At 37.0% G+C, this 26386-nt stretch overlaps 1 protein-coding gene across 1 annotated transcript in view; it reads right to left on the reverse strand.

Annotated features, from left to right (window-relative positions):
* Nucleotides 1-107: 107 nt before the first annotated feature.
* The window catches only part of tollip (toll interacting protein), a 33851-nt gene continuing 7572 nt past the window's right edge, over nt 108-26386 (reverse strand). The window contains exons 2-6 of the mRNA XM_028794180.2: nt 16306-16455; nt 14405-14587; nt 10345-10497; nt 9017-9107; nt 108-1151 (exon numbers count right to left, since the gene is read on the reverse strand). Of these exons, the coding sequence (XP_028650013.1) occupies nt 937-1151; nt 9017-9107; nt 10345-10497; nt 14405-14587; nt 16306-16455 (792 nt within the window). The 3' untranslated portion in view covers nt 108-936. The remainder of the gene's footprint in view (nt 1152-9016; nt 9108-10344; nt 10498-14404; nt 14588-16305; nt 16456-26386) is intronic.

Consider the following 26386-nt stretch of genomic DNA (forward strand, 5'->3'; position numbering starts at 1 on the left):
GCCAACCACGTTTTACCCATCTATTTATTAATTTGCATTACATAGGCATCAAGAAGTTGAAGAAGACACATGGTAAGTTAAAACATACATCAAAAATAAGACAAACATGATTGTTCAATAAAGCTTTTAATAAAACAAGTGGCAAAATATTTCCCACCTCCTGCAAAAACCTGCAATTTATTTGGAAATACTAGCAAGGAGTTTAGATTTACATTTTGCTCCACAAAGGGTCTAACCAGCACATAATGGACTTCACATGCAAGTGGAAAGAGTCAAAAGCCCAGAACATCTTGTCCAAAATTGAGACGGCGAGTTGGGGATATCCATTCATTTCAAAAGGCCTCACCATTGCTATCTGGTTCAGCAGCGATGAAGGCCGTGAACAAGTTAAAAGCAACATTATTATAATGCAGCAGAGCGTCACATTGTCCATGCCATTTAAATTCATAGGCAGCCTAAAGGAGCCTCACACAGTAAAACTGAAAACTAGAGAGACATTTGGTAAACACAGTTCATGCCTTCCAATAAAACCTTCAGTTTTTGTTGTTGTTTTGGTCTTGCTCTGCTGATCATGTCTCATCTTTCAATGCAAGGAGGGAGTAAGCTGAGCGTAGCACTTTTCTGTACAAACTGTGGGCATCCACCTCAGCTGGGAATGGAGCAGTCATTTAAAAATAAAATAAAACTATGGAAAAATACATTAAGAAAACAGAATATGGCAGCGAATTCCCATTGGCATACAGTGGCATTAATCATTGAAAGGTGGCATTCAGCCACTGTAATACAGGATGTGAGGATTACATTTACTCTTCAATAAAACACATGTACCTGTATGAACATTATATATATATATATATATATGCATGATAGGACAACTCATATGTATATACACATATATACAGATTTAGTTTCCAAGAATAACTAACTATTGAGCATCTATAATTCCTCTGTCATCTGCAATAAGGAGTTGATGGCAGCATCTTTATTTCCTCTCTGTGCCTCCATAACAGAGCGGATTACTTCTTTGTCCAAATTTGAAAACATGTCCTGCAGGGACTTAAGGTCCTCCTCGTTGTACGGAGGCTGTACGTTGGCAGCTGGAGTAGGTACCCCCATTGGTACCATCCCTGGACTGTACACTGCTGGCATTCCTGAATGAAAATTGAACAAAAGGGAAAACCAGTTACCAGAAATACCACTTCCTAGAAATTAGGTACAGTTAAGAAGGAGAAAACACTGAAACATCCGGTTTTAGGATCTGAGGCAGAAACTTTATCAATATACAAGGGATATTTTTAATCTAAGCAGTTTATCAAAGATAAACTTGGATGCATCACATGACTGCCACTTAGCCAGACTGCCATGCTAGGTGGTTACTTCCACCGCCAAACCCCCCGTAAGTTGAATGTTGAACAAAAACAAACTGTTAAAATTTTCAGCCTTTAATGTGAATTGACAAGAGTGGATGATTGGATTACCATTTAACAACATAACATTTATGCCATTTGTAATTCACCGATAACACACTAACAAAGCTGGATATTTCAGATACACTGCTGTCCCAGAAGTGCCCAATGCATACAAACTCCAAAAATAGAAGATCCTCAAAGCAGTTACACAGAAGTCTTTATGTACCATTTAAAGCCAACAATAACATCACCATTGATTATCTCAGAGTGTCAGCAGCACTTCAGTGTCAATATCATGCTCCAGATCCCCACTATTGCCTAGGTCCATTTTAAAATATTGTATACACATAAAAATATTTGTTATAGGTTACTCAAAGCTAGAAAATAGGAAAGAGCAAAATAAAAGAATGGGCAAAAAAAAAAAAAAAACCCTCAAAAAGCATTTGCTTATAGCAGACCACCAGCTCTCTCAAGAACAATGCAAACTGCAGCCATATTGAGGAGTTAAATGTTCTGCCCACTGCCATAAGACAGTGTGAATAGCAAGAGAAGAGTGACAAAAAAAAAAAAAAAAAACACTTAACTTAGGGTGGTAGAAATGACCATGATTTTAATACAGTAGCCACTACATGCAATAGAAATGAACATTAGAAAAATTGTGACAAGAATAGGCCATTCTGTCGAACAAGCTCGTCCATCCTATTCAGCTAGATTGAACAAAAGAACATTAACTTGAGCTTTAAAGGTGCCTAATTATTGTACTCGCCACCCTGCATCTATGATTCTTCGTGTGAAGAAACACAATCTAACATTTGTGTGAAATCTGTCCTTAACAATTGTGTCTCTGTGATCTTGCTGCAGAATCTATATATATAATTCACTAAGCCGCCGACAAGTAGCCACCCATGGAAAGCACGCAAGACAGCCACGCCCACCAACTCTAAGACCATTGGATACGACAACAACTCACAGAGCCCCGCCCACCAACTCAGACGCAGCAACTCACAACAACGGGCGTCATTCACGTTCGTCTCTGCTAGACATCACATGCACCTCTGAGCCACTGTGACTATTCATTAGTCAACCTCAGTGGAACCTCGGTTCACACAGAGGCAGCGCAAGAGAGAGAGCCGCGCACACACACAGGCAGCGCCAGAGAGAGACAGAGGCACACAGGCAGCCCAAGAGAGAGAGCAGTTAAAGAATGCACTGGGCTTGAGGTTCGAAGAAGATCACATACCGTCGTAGTTCCGACCATAAACGATGCTGACTGGCGATCCGGCGGCGTTATTCCCATGACCCGCTGGGCAGCCATTACTCCCACTGGCATGCCTCCACATAAAGTCAAACTTAAAATTGGTTCAGTCGTCATGCTTTTTAGAAACCTCATGCCAGCAAGAAGTCTCTGTGAAGGCACTAGACGGACTGTTCTCAGCATTCACCGCAATGTACTGGGGTGTAAAACCATCGCAGCTCCTACCTCAAAAACTGTCCATATTCCCCGGATTTCTCTGACCCCATCAGATTTAAATTTGCCTTTTTACTTTTACACGCAGACAACTTCCTGTTAGATTGGCCTTTGCAATGGCAATTAATAAGGCGCAGAGACAAACTTTCAAAAAGATATGCATGTATCTGCCACAACCAATTTTCAGACACAGACAATTGTATGTTGCTCTCTCCAGAGTTCCATCTTTTCATTCTCTTCCAGCACACAGGTGCACGCGAGAGAGAGAGAGAGAGACACAGACACAGAGGCGCGCGCGAGAGACACACACACACAAACACACACACACACACACACACAGAGGCGCGCGCGACAGAGACACACACAAACACACACGCGCGCACGCGAGAGAGAGACACACACAGAGGCGCGCGCGAGAGAGACACACACACAGAGGCGCGCGCGAGAGAGACACACACACAGAGGCGCGCGCGAGAGAGACACACACACACACACACAGGTGCGCAAGAGAGAGAATCCCTGACCCCATCAGATTCAAATTTGCCTTTTACTTTTACACGCAGACAATTTCCTGTTAGATTGGCCTTTGCAATGACAATTAATAAGGCACAGGGCCAAACTTTCAAAAAGATATGCCTGTATCTGCCAAACCCATTTTTCAGTCACGGACAACTGTATGTTGCTTTCTACAGAGTTCCATCTTTTCATTCACCCACAGTTGCATCCCCAAACCCACCCCATTTGGACAACTGTGTCTTTCAGGAAGTGTTCACCCATCAATACATAATTATGTGTCGTATGCTACGCCGCGGGTTGGCTAGTTTATGTTAAAGTAACAAATTAAATCTAGTGTATTAGTTCCTTGTATAATTTTAATTTAAATGAGTCGATCAAGTCCCCTCTTAATCTCTGTTTGCCTAAATGCCATCTTGCTAAAATGAGGGAGATGAATTTGTGAGCAAAGAACAGAACTAAACATTACTATTAGTTGGACTTCACTACACACACAATTCACATTCACAATTAGCATATACTATATATTGTATTTAATTCTGAGGTGGCTTTCTTTTGGGTGAGTGCCACAGGGAGAGGTTTCTGAGTTTAATATACATACCAACCAAACAATAATGTGGAATGTACCAAATCATTCTGTTCCATTTAAGCAGGCTGCACAGACAGTCTTCATGGTTATATAAAGGGTTCAGTTTATGCCTGATGTAACACAAGAAAGAACTGATGGTTTCCTGAAATCTAAATAGATTTTTCCCTCCAAGTCACAAATGACACGTGTTTAGCCACATTTCACTCTGTGGATAGCTAAGGCAAACTCATACGTACAGTTACTTTTATGAATGGTAGTACTAAACACACACAAATCACTGGGTCACTAAAAAGATGTAAAATGCATCTCAATAAGTGGCTACATATCATCATAAATATGTGGTGGCTGCAATATCCTTTTTTTTTTTTTTTTGAAGATATCCGAATACAAATTGCCTAAAATGTCAAGCTGACTGGTATATGAAACCAAATATGGGGGTGGGGACACCAATCTGCTCTCTACACAACTGTAAAATAGTCAAATGAGCATTACACTCCATCATCCATAATTTGTTCGGTCAAAAATAAGGATGGGCCCCTTCCAAGCTGTTTTTTGTGCTATGCCAAATTATAAACCATTAAAAAAATACATTAAAACAGTATGAAGGGGACTCTGAAGATAGCCCACAAACATCTTTCAAGGGAGAAAAAAAAAAGTCATTGCAATATTTGAAAGACAAAAAGTAGAGGCCATAGCACTTACCCAGAGCAAAGTACTCAAACCCTAAGTGGTACTGGCAACAGAGCAGTAAGAATAAACAGAACTGTTATCACAGTATAACTCCACTTCCTGTACACCAAAGCAACATTCAGGTTTCTGAACGTTCAGGAAGGGAAACTTAAATTCTCAAAGGCTATAAATAATCCTCAAAAAGAACAAGATACGAAAAAGAGAACACCTGTTGTGATAGACGGCCGGCAGCTCAATCCGGCCCGGGACGTCCCAGAATAGGAAGAGTGGAGAAGGGCAGCCTTTCCAGGACACTGCCTCCCCCAGGACGCTAGGTGGCAGCTCCCCTGGACGGCAAATATACCCCGGATTCCCACAGGGCATCATGGGACATGGAGTCCATTTTCTCAGTTCTGTTGGGTGCAGCCAGGGGGAGCTCAAAGAGGACCTGGGGACTCCTATTTTTCCTACAACCAGGAAGTACTTCGGAGTCACAAGGACAGAAGCCCACAGTACTTCCGGGATGCTTGAGGACTGATGATGTGGTGTTTGACCCGGAAAAAGAGAAGGAGCACTTCCGGGTCAAGGAATATATAAAGGACCCAGCAAAGAGAGCCAGAGTTGGGAGGCTGGGTGACGAATCTTCTGGGAGTGGAGGATTATTATGGTATTGTTGTGATTATTATTGAATTGTGGTGTGTGTGGTGCTTTGTGCACTTTATTGAAGAAAATAATTAAAAATTCTTCTTGGTGCTTTTATACGTGTGTCCTGGATGTCTGTCTGTTGGGTTTCACGGGGCAACATCGCCCCTAGCACCCACACTGTGAATTGAAACTGCACAACGCAGAGGGTGTTAAGCTTTTAAAATTCAAAATTAATGTGCAAAGAGAATTACTAGCCAATTGTTCCAGTGACTGTAGTAGCAATTCCAGTCCATAAGAGAACTAAAATCTGCAGGTCAAGCACTCCTGGTTTGCACTTTGTTATTAACCTGTAAGAAGTGGAAGTTCTCCCGCACCGAAGTTCCCTATGATAGCACACAGCCATGACTATTGCAAAATGACAATCAGTGAATGGAGGTTCTGTCTTTCTGTCTGTTCTTCAGACATAAAACAGTTTCCAGAAGATGACTTGATAGTGAAAATATGTGAGAAAATAAACCTCCCTTTGACTTAAAGAGATGGCAGCAACTTTCAAACTACAATCAAAGATAACAGCCCTGGACAAGAAGCCAGTCCTTCACAAAGCCTGTATCTTCTGTAAATTGCAAATTGTAGATGAATTGCTATAAGCACCAAAGGAGGATATCCTACAGAACCTCTTAGAACTTCAACTGAACTTGCCACTCATTATCAAATGAACAATTTTTAATAAATGTAACATGCCTGGTAAAAAATTGCCAAGTTTTAACAAGAAGGAATCTGTGAATTAAGTAAATCCTGCAAAAGGAAGCAAGATTGGGACAAAGAATTAGGCTTGTGATATTCACGTTCTCTAACCATTTCAAGTCACAATTACTCAAAATCATGAGCAAGAGGAATTGCTTTCAACTGATCTGCATTTTATGAAGAACAAAGTGAAATGCCAGTTCTTAAAATCAAGAATACATTCATTGCCTAGAATTTAACATTAAATTGTTGGTGGCCTGAAGGACTTAAATTTTTTTAGTCACCATCACATGTATTGTTGTTGTAGAGCACATAACTAACTCAAAGTCCTTCACAAAAATTTATATCAATTCATTGAATTAGATCAAGGCCACATGGGCACACTTATGACAAACCCTTCATATCAATTCCTATTTTATTCAGAAAATATGGTATGGTATGAACCTACAGCTAGTGTTTGACTAGTCAGAATTCTGTCTAGAGTTGCTTGTAAATAGATATTGTCTATTCAAACTCAAGGCACAGGTATTTCTAATTACGTTTTGACCAGTGAAAAAGTAAAGATTTACCAAATGTCTACTATGGAGCTTTTAGCGAGATATCTTGGTAACACTTTACAAAAATGCATCTATTACTCTTATGTAACAAGACCTTAACAAAGGCTTCTTTTGAACATTAGAACAATCTACATGAGGACAGGCCATTTAGCCTAACAAAGCTCGCCAGTCCTGTCCTCTTATTTCTTCTAAAATAACATTAACTCTAGTTTTGAAAGTCCCTATAGTCCAACTGTCTACCACACTACTTGGTAGCTTATTCCAAGTGTCTATGGTTCTTTGTATAAAGAAAAACCTCCTAATGTTTGTGTGAAATTTACCCTTAACAAGTTTCCAACTGAGTCCTCTTGTTCTCAATGAACTCATTTTAAAGTGACAGTCTCAATCCACTGTACTGATTCCCTTCATAATTTTAAACACTCAATTATGTCTCCCCTTAATCTTCTTTTGCTTAAACTGAAAAGGCTCTTTTAATCTTTCCTCATAACTCATCCCCTAGAGCCCTAGGATCTCCAGACTTTTGGTCTTCCCAACACTTCTAAAACATCATTAGAGAGATTATTCTCTTTGCAGTATGATAACAAAATTATTTGTTAATATGAAGGATTCTCAGGTCTTATACCAAATCCAGAATATCAAGAGAAATGTGTCTCGGTTAAGCCACCTCAAACAAGTCAAAAGTGAAGTTTTGTTAGTAGGTCACATTTCAGAGATGAATACACGTTCTTGATATGTTGTAAGTGTTCTGAAAACCTAAAGAAATATTTGTTAAGGTCTTGTTACATAATAGTAAATGAGAAATGGATGAATTTTTGCAGTATCTAAACTAAAGTGTTACCAATATCAGTAACTTAAGGGTAGAATTAATGATATCTTTGATGAGTTTGGAATAAAGCTATATACAATTTACTGTAACTGAAAATGTCTGTATATATTAAAGATACCTCAAATTTAAAGCTTCTCAAAATCAATGGGGGAAAAAAAAAACAGTTTTCCCTAGTGAAAATGAATTATAGGTATCTGCAATTCAAACATTTTATTCTAAATCTCTCAGATCTCCAATTAGAATTTTGATTAGTCATGTATCACAAAGTACATTAGATCTCTGTAAGTCGCATCTGACTTGTCCGCTAAATGTTATGCAGATACCTCAATTCATATTCTGAGAAGTCAAAAAATCATTTTTATATCTGAAATACAATCCAATTCTGAATAGTCAAAGAAAGGTATGACACATCAAAACTGCTTGAGATACAGAGGCATCCTATGCTCAAAGGGAAAACAAAGAATGTTAAAGGGCAAGCACCTGTATAAGATAAAAGCATTTAAAACATGCAGCTTTCTAGCAAACATGTAGGCACTAATAAAACTTGCTGTATTCACGTCTTAATTTGATTAAATTGATTACATTAAGAAAAAAAACTTGAATAATAACATGTAAATATTCCGCTGCTGCGGGTTTCTTAAATACTTGTACTTTCTGCGCTAAGCTACAGCATAAAGATGGGGAAAAAGGAGAAGAAAAAAAAAAGATTCTTAAGAGACAAAGTTCCTTGAGTGACTAGATAAAATTATCCACAGAAGAGGAATAGTTAAAGGCTTACAACAATCTGTAAGCTCTGCAAGAGAAGGGATAGCTGCATGTGACGACAATGGAGAAGCAGCTTCAAATACACTGTCAGATTAAATCTCATCATGTAGCTAAACACAACTGTACAAATTAACCATAAGCCTTAACCTCTGTCCTGCATTATTTATCCCGCAGACTTTTGCTATACCATTTATGTAACTGATCTGCTCCTCCTAGAGTTCCATAAATGGCCCATGACAATAGAAACCCATGAACTTTTGCATAACTTATTTTGCAATTCATTACACTTAAATAAAATCTAAACAGCATACCTGAATGTTTAATTTTACAAAAAGGAAATGTTGTGGTCTTGGACCAGCAAACCAATCCGAAGCTCTGCACTCAGAGGAGAAAAAGAATGCCAGGAACCCTAGCATAGAGTGTTTTCTTCCTAATGCACTACACCTCAGGCAAAATTACCACAAACATTTAAAAATGTACAGAAATATAACTTTAGAGGTGATACACTCATGTACTGTCAAACCAAAAGATGCTTACAAACATTGACCACCATAAATTACAGTGTATTTGTGAAACCCTTGCCTAGTACACCGACTGACTGGCCATCAGGCAGGAAATTAGCATGTCTTTACTGGGTCAGCAGAAAAACCATCTCCACAGTGCAAGCAGTTAAACTTACCACCTTGCCAGCGCTCTAAAAATACAATGTTCTCCAAATTTCATAATTGACATTAGAGTATTAGATACAATATATCAATATCTAGAGTACTTTCTGTTTATAAGCACAAAGTATACATAACTACATAAATGTTTAGAAAATGTAACACACACCTGCAATGGGGACATAGCCCACTCCCTGTTGATAAACAGTTGGCATCAGGACAACGGGTGGTGCTTGCATCATAAGATTAGCAGGGACAGACTGCAAGAAAAAGAACAACAAATTTACTAAACCAGAAGGCCGTAACCTTTGGCATACTCCTTGGCGACTAAAAACAATGTACATATTACAGAGTAAAAAACAAAATTTACAGAAGATCTTTAGAACTAAGCATGCCAATACACACATACATACACAAAATAAGTAAAGCACAAAAATGTATTCAACTTAACTTTATACTGTATATGTTGTATACATGTCAATAAAGCAAATATACAACCTAACCCCAAACATTTCCCAAGTCATTTTCTACATTTGGCATATTTAAAAAGAGACTGGCTGATCTGTGGCCAAAAACAAAACACATAAGACAAAGAACAGTGACAAACAAAAGCCATTGTCTCCCAAACATTGTCTTTGTGCAGCTCATTCTGCCAACCTGGAAGGGCAACAATATAAATGCTGATTAAATAATTTAGTATTTTGCAAGAACCTGAATTTCAAAGTACGTTTAGCAATTCTTTGATATACAAAGGAACAAGTAAAAACTACATTTTTGACCATTCAGTATGAGTATTTATAGCTTTACTTAAGTCTGAGATGAACTAGTTCTCCAATATGGGAATATCTGACAAGCTATACTACCACATAAATAAAAAAATGTTTTTAAAAATTATATATACAGCTAACATTTAAATTTCAATTTAGTCTAGCACTTTGCATGGCCACTGTAAAAAACAGGTTACCGCATAATCAGCAATAACAGACGTGATGCTTTAGGTTGGCTCCACTCTCCCTTGTCTCATCTAGGAGCCTCTTGAACCTGTAACTGTCGACAGTCATATACAGAGATGAGCTGAGCAAACACGGACACACACATTCAGCAAGGAACTGGTGCAAAAAGTGTCAGTGCTTTTATTAAAATTAAACCAAAAAGAAAGGGCTATTTTAGGCACAGTGTTGTTTGTTCAGAGTGCAAACATTTTTTATAAATAATATTGCTGTGTTCAGTCCACTACTTTAATGGTGGAGCCTTTCTACACTTGCTACAGCTTTGCTGACAGCTACAAACTCAACATGAGTTAAGATAGCACACAGTGTTACTACTACTTTGTGAATTAAAATATTGATGTTTAACTCCCTCTCAGAATCATAGAAGTTCCAATTATCAAACTGCAGGCTTGAAATTATATCAGAAATTTTAATTTTCAGAAGATTCAAAAAGGTAAAATTAGATTAATATTGTGAACATGTGATGTTAAGCCATTAATCAACTCACAGAATATGACATGACCAGGTTGATCATCCCCTCCTTGTCATCCCCTTGTCTCCCACTCAAGGTGTACCATTCATCCTCCACCTTTCCGTCTTTCAGGGATTCTGGAATTGTAATGTGCGTCCACGCAATTCTATCATCCATGGAGAATGCCCGCTGGAAAAACAAACAAATAAAACATGTGCAAACAATACATAGATTTTAAAATGTATCCAAACAATCTATAAAAAAAAAAATAGTAATAGAAAGCTTACGTAAACAGAACTATGGTAAAGCCACTTACGCAGTGGGATGAGAACATCACCAACTTCCGAAGTTGTTTATAAATCTTACCATTAGACCAGTAAAGAAAGAGTAATTAAAGTGTCTGAATCACTGAAAGAATATTTTCTTCAATTTGTTTCAGGCTCTGTCTACCACCTTCAAAAATATATCCAAATGTTTAAATCAACTGGACCTACAGTGCCATATTAGTACAGTACTCAAAATGGCTTCTGTAACAATATTTGCTATTACACATGTTGAACAACATCAAAATGTTCACTGGTGAATGAGATTTTATTCCTTAAGATGTTAAAATATTTCTTAAATTGCAGTGACCAAGTTTCCACAGTTGCTGAATCTTATGCCTCCTTAAAAGGTGATGATGGATTATAATACAACTGGTTCAAATATACAGGTCAATAGCAATACCACATTTCATTTCAAGACTTCAACAAAAATGGTACAATATAAAAAAACACTAGAGACAAATTCCAAGCAGCTGCATACCAAATACACCACGCTATATAATTATCCAGAGCTTCCTAGATATGCCCCATTACATCATATTTACAAAATACTAGCTACACATAACGTGCAAGAACTAATCATTTCAGGAAACAATACAAACTAAATTCCAGAATGCCTTTTGTCTGCCTATAAACTCCTTCACTGACAAAGTGATTTTCTTCTCGCATGGTTACATTCCTGTTTTGTCTGTAAAGAGAAAGGCAGTTAAAAAAAAACTATGGAGTCATTATGAAATGAAACATGAACAAATGAAAGTTCTGTGATGGCAATTGTAAGGATAAAACTAGTAACGTCAACTTTAAAAAGTTCTTCACAGGCAGCAGGCAGGATAAATCTCAAAAGAATGCAGAAGGAAAGGTCGGTATCACACTTTCAGAAGAGACTATTAAAGCATCCAGGCCTTATTTAGGCATTGTTATTGACTCCAATCTAAACATTAAAATCTCGTATTACCCATACCAATAACTAATTAAAAAAAACAAAAAAAAAATTTTTTCTTCAATTGTTTAACTTTTGTAGTGTTCATTTTTTTAACATGCTGAGAACTTTTTGTCAACTGCACTACTATAATACAATCCTAACAGAACAATTTTCACCAATAAAAGATAATCTGAGGACATCTCAGCAATCTTAGCATCTTTACATTGATTTCTAAATACAATATTAATTGTGGAGTGCTTATTCCCTTATATTCCCAGTTGATCCTCAAATATTGGTGTTGAAGATGTCATCAGTCAGCCTTTTGCTGTTATGAACCAAATATCTGGAATGCTTTTCCAATTGCAATATACCAGGCTAATAAAATGAAAGGTTTTCTTTTAAGTTGGCTTTTTTCATAATTCTTTTTTGCACTAGTTCTAACTGATTAAAGTATAGAATATTGCAAAACATATTACAAATACTTGCATTCTTTACTAACCTCAATGAGTCTACATTTTCTTTTCTGAGGTAGCATCTTGCACCATGGCCCTTGAGCCACTACTTATTAAAAGTACTCTGTAACTGCCTGTGATTTTTCATGGGATGGAGATACAGTGGATCTTGTCAACAATTGAAGTATCTAATTATCAAAGACAATGCATCATAATAATGAACTACTTTAACACATTTATGCTTGATACAACGAAAGGTGAGTGGTCTTTTGGCCTTGGAATTCCTGCAAATTTACCTTCTCCAGCATCTCACCAGCTGGATTTTTTATTTCCATGTACCCCCTGACTATTTGACCATAGCATCAGACTACTGTTAAAAACCGTTAGACTTAAAAAAATGAGTTTATTATTATTTTGTATTTATTTTTTTTCCTTGCTATTGCATTTTTTCTTTAACTTCTATAGAGCAATTTGAGCTACATATTTAACTTAAAATGTACTATATAAAAATGCTACTCGTTTTTCAGAGGATGTCAATTTGGAACAGTGCATGCAGAGAGATCATTTGGTTCCTAACGAAGACAAGTATTCATGAATGTCAGCTGTATCATTAATACCATGGCAGATAGGGCAATGGAGGTAGCAAAAATATAAACATACTCTTCTGAAGCAAAAAGTGTCATTGCCTTTTACTCACACGTGATGAGAACATAGCCATTGCAGACAAGGCCCAGTTATTCATTTTAACTTGAAACAAATTCAGGTCTCTCAGTTACTGAATAGGTTCTGGGTATGACAGCAGAACAGACAAGGACACATTTGTTTAAACTGAGGTGTGCGAGTGAATAAAACGAATTTACCTTGGAAGAAATTAGTGGGGATTACAATTGATGTGGTACCCACAATATAGCCCATAGAACCAGGCAAGTGGGGCTGGTGACACCAACATTAGTGGAGGAGAAATGGATGGATTGCTGATGAAAGATCACTCAGTTATTCATAAAAAGGTATTTTTTGGCAAGTTGCTCAAAATTGATGGAATCAGTAGGTGTTATTACAGTATTTATGATACAATCATAAAGCAGCACTCTAAAACAAAATACTTTTCTGCCCCTCACTCCTTTACTTTCTTACATATTTGCACTTGAACTTGGACTACTTCCTATAGCTGTTCCTCTCCATCCAACACTTTTACGGTTCCTTCTTTTTGCAAACTCCTTTCTCACTTCTGGGTGTGCACCACCTACCCTCTATATAGTACTTAAGGATACCAGCACCTCTTCTAAAGGAGATGTGTGTTCTCCTAACATGAAGTAGGCAACTAAAATTTGACATTTAATTAAAAGAATTTGCAATGCAATGCAAGAGAATACACAAGAAAATGGAATATGCTATCATGGCTTGAATTTTTAAACAAATAAATGGAAAAAGAAGTAAAAACACATGAATAAATAAAAAGTCCTGCAATATTTATATACATGAATCTTTACACTTTGTAGTATTTAACATAACATTTCCTGTAATTGCTTGCATGCACTCTTGGGGAAAATTAGTGATTATTATTAGAGTGCCATTAGTTTATATTAAAAAAAAAAAAAAAAAAAAAAAAGTATAGTGTATTATGAACTATTGTGTCTATTGTTTTAACTGTGCTTTCTCGTTGGCTAGTTACGGTAACTAGTAAAATCATGCATGATATATTAGTCCTTCACTTTTTTCATTGCAGACAAGGGAAAAATATAGAGATGTATCAGATAAAAAACAAGCTTTCAGATCTTTGATTCTTCAAAAGAACGTGATGCTACAGTACATTACTGATAGCCATCTTCATGATGTAGTATGAATCACTATAGACATCAAGCCAGAAATCGATAAATTGAGTCTAAGCAATCGTTGCCAGTTTCTCAGACAGAGCAGCCGAATAACACTGTCAAAAACAAAATGACATAACTGTTGTTTCTTCATCAAAACTTAATTATACTTTATTATTCTAAGACATTTTTTTCTGTTCCACAATGTTAACACACAATGCCAATTTGCACCGAAAGAAATGTGACCGTCTCATAATCTGATCTTGTTTTGCACACAGACTTACCATCATAAGCTGCCAAGTCTTAAACTACTGGTTCAGTGCGATGAGATCATGAGCAACATTATGACAATATTAAGATGGAGACTTATTTGATCTATGGAGTGAGGTTCTGCCATTTTAGTCGAGTGCTGGCCATAGCCACAAATCATGAAGTACATCTTTAGATGCCTCTGTTAGGTGGAAACACACTATTCACCATGATGAAGAGAAAACAACAAAACTGGGAAGCAAGTCCAGAGGATGCTAAAAACAATAATAATGAAATGTTTGTATCTTCCCAAAGTTAGAGTTCTCAATTTTAACTCACCTCATCAAAAATCTCCAAATAAAATGAGTCCACTCCTGGAGGTACAGTACACTGGATGACTTTATTCCAACGTGGGTTCTTAGCACCATTGTGAGCCGTGGGAGTCTCATACACAGCATAACCTAGACGGATGCGGCAGTATGGGTCCATCCTTGTCATGCCATAATTCTTTGCCAGCTTTGCCTATTAAATATGAAAATGGATTCAGTCAAAGGCAGCAATCTCCTCAAAATAATACAACAGCTAAATTAACTGCTACAAAATTTGTAATTTAAAACGTACAGCAACAGATGTTTAAAATATTTTAAACAGTGCCTTTCTGTAATGAACACCATTCCAAGTGTTTTTTTAAACAATTAAAAAAGATTATAAAAATGTACACTTTGTAAGTACCTGCAGCACAAGCTCTACAGAAATTGTTAGTGGTGGAAACTAAAACAGTAGCACTGTGCTTTAAAAATACAACACTTTAGGCTCTTTTGGGAGCTTTACTTTTTACAATGGCAGCTGTAGACCGAGACCATATATTATTTTAAAAGAATTGTCTAACATCAACAAAACCAAAGAACTGATTATTGATTTTTGCTGCAGCAATGAGTCTCTACGACTGGTCACTTATTCAGGGAGTGGATGTGGAGATGGTGCACTGCTACAAGTACTTGGACTGGTCTCTTAACACAAAGGAACTACTACATAAGAATGGACAGAACAGACTCTTTGTCTAAGGACAAAGTGACATCCTTTACGTGTTTTTTAACTGCAATTTTTATATGCTCTAGTGTACAAGGCCAGTGACATCACCTCAAGAGAGGCTCACCAAATCAGCAAGATAATTAAAAAAAGAAGGCTTAAGTTATGGGATGTGCTCTCAACCTACTGAAAGCAGTAGTGTAGGAGAGAAAGAAGACAAAACTGATCGCCATTATGAACAATGCTGCACATCCTCTCTCTGACACACTAGTTTTGCATATTTTCAGTCAACAAATTAATTATTCAGCATTAGTGTGTAAAGAAACACTGCTGGGGTTCCTTCATACCTACTCCAGTACACCTTTATAATAACGGACTGTGACTGCTCTCTTATCATTAAGAAAGTCAGACATTTTTCTTATTTTTTTGTAGTTCTTTGTGTTGACTTGCGGTAGTTGTTGTTAAAATATTTTCATATTTTCTTGAGCTTCTATAAAAAGCTAAAATTTCCCTATAGGGACAAATAAAGTACAATCTATCCCTCTAAACATATAGATATAGTGGTTATAACTGCAGTCTGAGGACAGAATATAAATGATTTGAAATAGATACAGAGCTTTCAATTCGAGTAAAAAAGAAAAAAAAAAATGCTTTCTATGAAAATGTGACCTGACTGTTCCAATGGATCTTCAGCTTCACTTTATCCGTGACCCCTATCCTAACTAGTGATCGCAGTTGTAGCTTTTCAATGCTTCCATTCAGATGCACAAATCTAGGCTGATCATTAGGATTTGGAAGCATTTCTGCTAAGACAAAATTTACACTTATGTTATTACAACTTTGCCTTCTGGAACACCTCCAACTGGCATATTTGTGGCCATCTTTCACAAACCATAAATGCACATAAGCAAGGCTATAGTCTACATATAATCCATCCTTACTTTCATGTTGGTTTAACAACCTAAGACACAGACCATGTTACATGATGTTAACTCCGTCCTTATATCTGTATATGTTACATGCCTGCAAGCTTAATTAATCCAATTAATAACTTTACCAACATGCAACAATACATAGGACAAATGGCAAAAGTCAGGAGTAATCGAGATATTGATACTCAATTCCATTTCTGTCATTTGTATCTGCCATTTCCTTACATTTAAGCAGATCACTGCTTCTTAACATTGACCCGTGATCTACTGAACTCATACCTGCACCACTGTAATACTGAGTCTTCCCACTGTCCCCATGTTTCCTCCAAACTGAAGCTGCTGTGCTGCCTGTGCATCCAGTTGGATCTGCTGTTGCTGCTGGGTAGGAGTGATGCGGAGAAAATCCTGTGGCAGTTCTCCAATGAACACCTATGTAAAGAAACAGAACTTAGCTGAATAATAATAATAATAATACTACATTTATATAGCATCTTCCCATGCGCAACGCACTTAATTTCCAGAATATGTTTTAATAGTAAAACTACATAGCAATAGACATTTGGAATTTACAAGTTAAAAAAAAAGAATGCTTTTAAAATTACCCAAATAAAATTCACTTGCTATGACAATACTCTTAATTCACCCTCCCCTGCTGTCATTTGGAGATCATTTCACAATGCTATTTGCTAATGTCACTACAAGCTCAGCTTGTCTGTTGGGAGGATAATAAATGAACTCGCTGACAAGCAGATAACAAAAAAAAAAAAAAAAGTAATTGTCATAACTTGCACATAAGAGGGACAAATAAAACCTGATTTTCCACAGATATTAATTAGAAAAAGGAGACTCAAATTAGTCATTAATACAGTATTTCTTTTTCTTTTTTTCATTTTGATTAATTTTTATTGTAATCATTCCATACAAATAGATCAATTTATAACCAAACAAAATTGAAGACAAATCAAATACCCAGCCCTGAGAAGGAGAGCTTAGCTAAAGGAGAATTGCTTAGGGCTTTTTAATAAGACACTAGGCAAAATAAAGGGAGAAATAAATATATATGTAAATAAGAGATGGGGCAGGGAATTAAATGCGGTAATAGTTATTTCTCTTATTCTAAAATAATATTGATCAGATCCTGCCAGGTTTTGAAAAAATTTTGTACAGATCCTCTAACTGAGAATTTGATTTTTTCCAATTTCAAATAATATAAAACATCGGTTTCCCACTGACTTATCAGAGGAGAATTAGGATTCTTCCAATTTAACAGAATAAGTCTGCGTGCCAATAGTGTAGTGAATGCAATCACCGTTTGCTTGTCCTTCTCCATTTCAAGTCCGTCTGGAAGAACACCGAACACAGCTGTTAATGGGTTAGGAGGGATTGTGACCCCAAGGCTGTCTGAAAGGCACTTAAAAATTTTGGTCCAAAATGATGTTAATTTGATGCAGGCCCAGAACATGTGACCCAGTGAGGCAGGAGCTTGGTTGCAGCGTTCGCAGGTTGGATCTTGCCCTGGAAACATTTTGGACAGTTTTAAGCGAGACAGATGAGCTCGATACATAATTTTTAGTTGAATAATTCTATGCTTCGCGCATATAGAGCTCGAGTGAATTCTCTGCTTTGCTACCTTCCACTCCTTTTCTGATATATTGATTATGAGATCTTCTTCCCAATGTCCTCTTGGATCTTTGAAAGGTAGGGACTCTAATAAGATTTTATATATTGCGGAAATGGTGTTTAATTCCTCGAAATTGAGCAGTATTTTTTCCAGCATTGTGGAGGGTGCAAGGTGGGGGAAATCGGGCAATTTCTGTTTAACAAAATTTCTAATTTGAAGATAGTGAAAGAAATGTGTAGCTGGGAGGTTGAATTTTGAACGTAATTGTTCAAAAGATGTAAATATGTTGTCTATATAAAGATCTCTGAGCATTTTAATCCCAAAACTTTTCCAGGTATTAAAAACTGGATATGTTTGCGATGGTTGAAAGAGGTGGTTCTCTTGCAGAGGTGCCACAGATAAAAGATTTTCCATCTTAAAATGCTTTCTAATTTGGTTCCATATTTTAAGTGAGTAAAGCACAATTGGGTTTTAAGTATATTTGCGATAACTTGCATTTATTGGAGAGCAGAGCAGGGAGTATAAAGAAGTACTACAGGATTTTACTTCCATTGACCAAGCCTGTGTATGTTCATTTATTTGTGTCCAGGTTTTTATGGCTTGTATGTTTGCTGCCCACTAATAAAACTGAAAATTAGGTAAAGCCATGCCACCTTCTGCCTGAGGTCTTTGTAGGGTTGCTCTTCGGATACGTGGGTGTTTTGAGTTCCAAATAAAAGAGGTTATTGTTGAATCTAACTGTTTAAAAAATGATTTATTGATATATATTGGAATGGTTTGAAATAAAAAAAGTTTAGGAAGGATATTCATCTTAACAACGTTAATTCTTCCGGCTAGAGTGAGATGAAGGGTTGACCATCTATCTGGGTCTTGCTTAATTTTTTCCATACAGACGGCAAAATTTTGTTGATAAAGAGCTTTATGTTTACTTCTGATATTTACCCCTAGATATTTAAACTGATCTGCTATGGCAAACAGTAGGGTGTCCAATCTAATATTATATGCTTGTGAATTCACTGGAAAGAGTATACTTTTATTCAGATTAATTTTAAGACCAGATATCTTTTGAAATTCTGTTAGTGCTGTTAGAACTACAGGGACAGTGTTTTCTGGGTCTGATATATACAAAACCATATCATCTGCATATAGAGAAATTTTCTGTTCCAGTCCTTCTCTGACAATCCCCTTTATCTGATAAGAATTTTGGCAGTGAACCGCCAGTGGTTCAATAGCGATTGCAAACAGCAGTGGCGACAAGGAACATCCTTGTCTGGTGCCACGTTCTAGCTTAAAGTAGTCTGAGCAAATGTTATTAATACAAACTGAAGCTTCTGGATTGGTATAAAGTAGTTTGATCCATGCACAAATATTCGGGCCAAACCCAAATTTCTCAATTAATACAGTATTTCTTTAGAATGGGAAACAAATCCAGAAAAGGAAAAAAAATCTGTCAGTAAGAAAAAAATAAGGAATACTCCGACTAAACAGGAGTGAACCTACAGAAGCATAATTTTCTCTAGAATGGAGATCTACCAAGTTCATCTCTTTATTGGCTCTATTCTGTGCACCCATGCTCTCAATTACTGCCAAGACAGATGAATGTCACATCAGTGTAGATGTAGGACATTGCCCATTCTGCTAGACTTTAGTGGTATATAAGGTCTGTGAAGAAAGGAGATTTAACAGGGATGCAGACAGTTTAAGTGAATGAACTCCAGCTTGTACCAGGACCTGCCTGAACTTCATCTGAAAAGAAAGGTGTAAATCAGAGTTGCACTAACATCTCTCTAAAGGCCCCTCTGCAGACCTCTTGAGCCAGAAGGCGTGAAATGGACTCAAGCAAGAACAAAGAGCTATAATTCAAGGGATGACAACTAGGATGGACAGAATGACTCGCCTATTAGAAGACACTAAAGTCTAGCAGAATGGGCAATTCCCACATTGTCCTAAGCAGATGACAACTGGAGTCAGTCACACAGGCATTACAAACCAACAACATGTTACTACCTCACTAAATATCAACAAAAACACTATTTCCCATTTAGTTAATTAGCTGAAATCTGGAAGGACTTTACATCTAGGTCAGTAGTATCTGCTAAGAAATGACATTTTGACATATAAGTAGTTAGGGGTAACCACCCCCCCACAATAGAAAAATTAAATACTCCAAAGATCTCAAAATGTTTTGACTGATTTGACTGAAATTTGGTGAAATTACAGAAAAATGAAAAATTGGCCAATCCATGGTTTATTAGCTGTTATTTGTCAATAATTCTATAACCAGTGTGCCATTTTTACACCTGGCATCCTTTTTTCAGCTCAGAGCTTTAAGCGCACAGAGGAACATGGCATGCAAATGGAGGCCAGTGAGAAATGATGGTGGAATACACAAAAACAGCAGGGAGGGGAGAGGAATACAGAAGAAAGTGCTTTCCTGATTCCCTCAAATCAGTTTAAATGCTACCACAGTTTGTGCAGTGTTGGCAAATGCTTAGAGCACAAGCTTCCTTTCTGTCTACACCCACCCCCATAATAAAAAAAGTCAAATGAACATGGATGCTACACTGTTAGATAGCACAATTTTTGAACAACATACCAAGTTGTGATTTGTTTGGCAAACGGAGAAAAATCTGCTGAAATTCCCCAAAAGATGTTGGTTCAGTACTGAAGTAAAAATAGCATGACTCAATGAAAAATGGGTACAAAGTATTAAAGCAGGAAAACAAGTGTAACCCACAAAGCTCTGATCGACCACCATCATCATGCCGAATGCCTTCATCAGAGAAGACCAATGGATTATTTCGTCTGCTGTTGCTGCACACTTGGATATTGGCTATGGATCTGCACATACCATAGTGCAGGGTGACTTGGGAATATTGTAAAATTTAGGTAAGACAGGTAAACAGTTTAGTGATCTGCACTAGCAAGAGTATGTGAACATTTCAACCCAATTCCTGAACTGTAATGCAAGTATTTTGAAGTAGATTTTATATTGGAGATGAGACATGAGTTCATCACTGTGAGCTGGAAATCAAGTGACAAAGCTTTTAGTGGAAACAGCCATCTTCTCTAGTAAAGAAGAAATTCAAACGATAGCCAAGAAAATCATGATGATCTTCTTTAGGGACATGAAGGGTTCTTTTCCGCTGCATTTTCCGGAAACACGGACAATCAGTGACCATTCCGGTGTACTGTGCTATACATACAGTGGAACCTCGGTTCACGAACGTCTCGGTACACGTACAAATCGGTTTACAACCAAAAAGTTCGCCAAACTTTTGCCTCGGTTCACGACCACACACTTGCTATACGAACAAGCCAGTTTCCCTTTCGGTTTGTCCATGTTTCTGTCTCTCCCTGTGCATTTCCTGTGCAGCGAGCAAGAGAGAGAGTGAGAGAGCACGACACACACACACACACACACACACACACACACACACACAGGCAGCGCAAGAGAGAGGCAGCGTGAGAGACAGAGGCGCACACACACAGGCAGCGCGAGACAGAGAGAGCCGCGCACACACACACACAGGAGCGTGAGAGAGACAGACATGCACACACACACAGGCACGCGTGAGAGAGCGAGAGAGGGAGGGACGCATAAGGTAGAGAAGGCTTGTTTTTGTTTTCAGTTCTGTTTAGAGTGATCGGTTTGTAGCCTGCACTGTTGCAATGTTACTTTTCTTGGTGGTTTATTAAATTACGGATTTTTCAAATGTTCATTTTTTCTCCAGTGCTTAAAACTCATTAAAAAAAAGTGTTTTTAGCGAGCGGTTCCTAGCACCACAGCGCAAACTATTGCAGTGTTAGTTTTCTCTGTTGTTCAAGGTTTTCTCAGTGTTATTCAATGTTTTTACATTTAGTTTTACTATTACGCTGTGCATTCTATGGTATTATTAACTATATTTGTGCTTAAAAACTAAAATATATATATATTTACATACAGTTCGTATGGTCTGGAACAGATTAATTGTATTTACATACAATCCTATGGGGCAAATTGCTTCGTTTCACGGCCAACTCGGTTTACGACGAGAGTTTTAGAACGAATTATGGTTGTGAACTGAGGTTCGACTGTACTTTGAGAGAAACGGAGACCTGCAATTCGCAGAAAAAGAAGAGGAATAGTAAAACAGTTTTGCTGCTCTATGACAATACATGTGCTCATGTAGCAGCCAAAATTTTGGAGATTAACATTTGCAATTTGAACATCATTTACAATGCCCTTACAGGCATGTCTAGCACAATGTGACTATCACATCTTCAGTCCTCTTAAAGAGGCTCTACATGGTCGCAGGTTCACCTCTGATGAGGACGTTCAGGAACTGGTTCAGACCTAGATTCAAGGGAGGGGCCGAACGCCTTCTCACAAGAAATGAAGAATGTAGTGTAACAATACAAGAAGTGCATCAACATGCAGAGACACTATATTCAACTGCTCACATTTACCAGTATGAAAGGGTGAGATGCTTTTACTTTTTAATTCTTCCCTGTACGATTGTAATTAGTCTTTTACCAAATCAAGACAATTTATGGTATTCCACAATTATTTTCCTGGGTGTCCTTAATAATTCCATCTTTGTATTGAGCTCCTCAAATATGAGAAGCTGGTGAAATGTGCTGTTAGACTGGAGAGAAACTATGAACCACTGATAGGAGAAATATGTAGGACATTGCAAAATTCTTACTTGCATGTCCATTGCATTTATGTTGCCTGGCAATGAAGTTTAAAATATTGCTACACAAAGATAGACCACTGATAAAATACAGCAACTACCCCACACTAAACCAGTGCTTCCACAACAGCACATATTTACAGCATTTAACTAGAAGCTACTCTGTACATACAATTAAAAAAAATTAATAAACTCAGTAATTAAATTTATAAAGAAAATACACTCTACCTCTGGCTTATGCCATTTGAAATTGAACATAAAACACATTTCCCTGAAACTACAAATTTAAAAAAATATGGGTACATGAAACTCTGAACTGAAGTGCTATGAGAAAATTATTGTGATAAGCTATGCCACTCTATTAGCTCACCATCTCATCCTGTTTAACTAGAAGAGTTGTAATCAACCCACTACCTATACGGAGAACAAAGTGTACTGTACAGTTTTAAAAATTAAGTTAAAAAAATCAAATTCTCAGAGAAAGGAGCTACTTAGTACATTTCTTTTATTCCTAAAGTGAAAAGCTTACTTTATGTTTTGTACACTTTTAGAAATGAGAATGTAAAAGTTAATGCAAATTGGCCATCATTTCCACATACATATACAATAAATCTGGATTTACTAAATCATAAGAGATACCATTTTAAAATTGTGACAAAATTCTCAAGCAGAAAAAAAACACTTCCCTGTCATAAAAATTACAAATAACAAGACTACTAGCAAATACCACAATGCAACTACCTTTTCAACGTTTGCACCAGGCAAAGATGTTTTAGATGTATTTGGAAAAAAAAAAAAATCATGAAGTATAGTACAGTCATATCTCTACATGCATATGATTTATTGGATGCATTATTTGTTCTGTCAGTCTGTATCCTTTTTTATGTTTCTGCTGCCGTGTGCATCTGAATTTCCCCAAGGGATTAATAAAGTTTCTCTAATCTAATGCACATACATATTTTGTGACCAATAGGGTCTATCTCACAGCCCCAGACTCTTGACATGGACACAGTTCCAGGAGCAAATAAATAGATTTATTTTCACAAATTCCTAACAAGTTTTTCCTGCACTCCATCACAATTCTTCTCTTCTCCACTCTTTACCCGACTCCACAGGTGAAGCGGTGCAGCTTCCTTTACCCTAGACCCAGGAGTACTACTGGTTCTATCACATTGATTCCCAGGAGCACTTCCAGATCACGCAGAACCTCCCCGTGACAAGAGCGCCTACCTCCAGCAGTTCCCCTAGCGGCACCCTAAGTCCACAATAGGGCTGCCCACTAAAACACCTCCCATGTAGCCCTGCGTGCATCTGAATGGGAAGCACGCCAGAGGGATGTTGCCATCCAGCGTACAGGGGAAGCACATGGCCCTGGAAAGCAGTCTCCCCCTGTCCAGCCATTATAATGGCCTCCCAACCCAGAAGGTTACCACTAACCAACTTGGTGGGGATGCCTGTCCACCAACATCCTTCTGTTTAAAAAGGTGTACTGGCCAGGTAAGGAACCATCCATCCTGGCTGGGATGTCAGCCAAGCCATGTTGTCTATTACAATATACACTGTGAAACTGACATTAATCTGGGATTCTATACTGTTCCTGCTTGAAGAAAATGGTAGTAAAAGACAGGACATTAAATACAAGACTAAACTGATATACTACGATTTTCATAAATAAAATCATAATCAGTTATGATTTTGTAAAGAATGCCTCCATTAATATTTAAACAGGAATCATTCTGGTTATACTTTTCAAATGTATTCAATGTTACATGCTCACAAGACTTAAAAAAATAATAAAAAACAAAATTTCTCAAATAATAATGTAATTAAAATTACAAAATTTACTTGAAAATCTTCATCTAAAACAAAAGACACACTACAACTTAACATGTCCAATTCAAAGCAGAGTCCATCAAAATCCTTTCACAAAGTGGTTTACACCCTATGGGTTAGTAAACGGACACTGGGAGTATACCATAAATTACTGCCTAAAACATGCATAAAGCAACTCAGTGCCATAATAAAAATAGCACATACTCATAAAAAATAAGATAAGATCATGGGAAAACTGAGATAACATTTTACTGTTATAGTATTCTTACTATATTTACACGGACCAGCCTCTTCCTGCCCACCGCCAACCACCTCAACTTTCCTTTTTCTTCCACTCGGGACTCAGTCTTTTGAGACTACTCTGGTGATATCGTTTTTTTTTCCAAGATTTTGCTTCACAATATATGGGGTGGATCCCGAAACCTTTGTCTCTGTGTTTTCCCTTCTTACAAAGTTAATTGATCAATGTGTAAGTAAGATCAAGTTACAAGAAAACATATACAGTACATGATCCTTGAAATGTATAAATAGTAAAACATTTTTTATTTAGCTCCATGCACAAACTATTGACCTGCACTCACTGTATCAAGCTCTTGTGACCTTGCCATGTGGCAAATTCAAATGCAACACTCCACAGCAGATAATGTTTACTTGCAACACTCAGTAAAAGTAAAAATTTCCAACTTTTTGGCACTGTGCAGGTTTAGGATTTTAAAAGAGGTGGATAATTATTGTCCTGTTATGGACAAGTCAGAATCCAAAAATGTATCCTGTTGAAAATATAAGTTCCTAAATAGGGAAGAATGGTTGTAAAATTCGGGTGTGAAAGAGACCTATCTAAACAGGCTTACTGTTAGTCTCAAAGAAAATTTAATTAGTGGCTGTGTAAACGTGAGCAGACATGGCAATGATTTTTTTCCTTTCTTTGTGGTATTTTTCATAAAAACTACAAATACTGTATGCTTTCACTTACACATTGCTGGTTACAAGGTTTTTTTTTTTTTTCTTTTTTAAACGACTAAAATGGCCCAACATGATTGTTTTAATTTCAGGTTATTTACATCAGTAAAAATTAAAATTTCAATAATGTAATGTACATTAATTGTTGAATCTAAACATTTACTTTATGACAGAATAAAGCATTTTTTTTCCCTATTTGACTTATTATGCATCATATTTAAGTCTATATTTAAGGAGAACACCATCCAGTTTCTTGTACACTGAACATTACCTTTTTTTAGGTCACCACTGCTTAAGTATATACTAAAAATAAACTGATTGAATAAACACAGAGAGGAAATACTACGCTAAAAGGTCACATTAAAAACCAACACCAGGTCACTTTCAAGATGCAAAATGTACTTGAAAGCCAGACGTAGCAAGAAGTGACGAACTAACAAGTCAAATTAACATCAAGGGAGGTTGCCGTCACTTCAGAATTTTATGGGAGGAAGGGTGAGTAATAAAATTTAAAAATTATTTACACTCCCAAGTATCAGTACCTAAACACATTGACGTCCTTGATTTTACTTTGTGAATCAGCTTGAGCTCACCCTGCACTTACTAGTTGCACAACATAAATCTGCTGCCATTATCAACAGCAAAAGAGTGCTAAGGCAAAACAAACAGGAAAGAGAGGGAGGAAAAAATGTAGCAATATACATAAAAAAAAAGGGTGTGAAAGGGCAACCAAGGGAGATGTCATGCAACACGGCTATGCTCATATCTTGTCTAATTAAGATATGACATTAAATGTTGAGGTCATCTGTAGATTTCGAAATAAAAGGAAGTTTGAAAAAAACTAAATATGTTGAAATTGTACTTTACAAGATATTATCACTTTGCTGGAGTAAAGAAAGAGGTAAATTCCTAAAGCCAAGTAAATGGCAGCTGCAGCTAGTTACAATTTTGCATCCTAAAGCACACAACAGAATTAACCCTCTCCAACATATTTGTAACATAAATATTTGCACCAAGCACACAGCAGGACAGTCATACTCCATCTCAACCTCAACCCTGTAACCTTCTGCTTTGTGGCACAGCTCCACTCAAAAGGGTAAATCTTGTGAAGTATAAATGAGATAACCACTTCCTAGATACAATTTGTACAATAATAGTAATGTTCAATAACATTCACTCACATTTACCAGATACAAGCAAGTTTACAAATGCATACACAAGCATATATGCCATTTTTTTTTTACTAAGTTCAAAGTACAACTCTATTCAT

The sequence above is a fragment of the Erpetoichthys calabaricus genome, chromosome 2 (genome assembly GCF_900747795.2).
Source record: "Erpetoichthys calabaricus chromosome 2, fErpCal1.3, whole genome shotgun sequence".
Classification (NCBI taxonomy): Eukaryota; Metazoa; Chordata; class Cladistia; order Polypteriformes; family Polypteridae; genus Erpetoichthys; species Erpetoichthys calabaricus.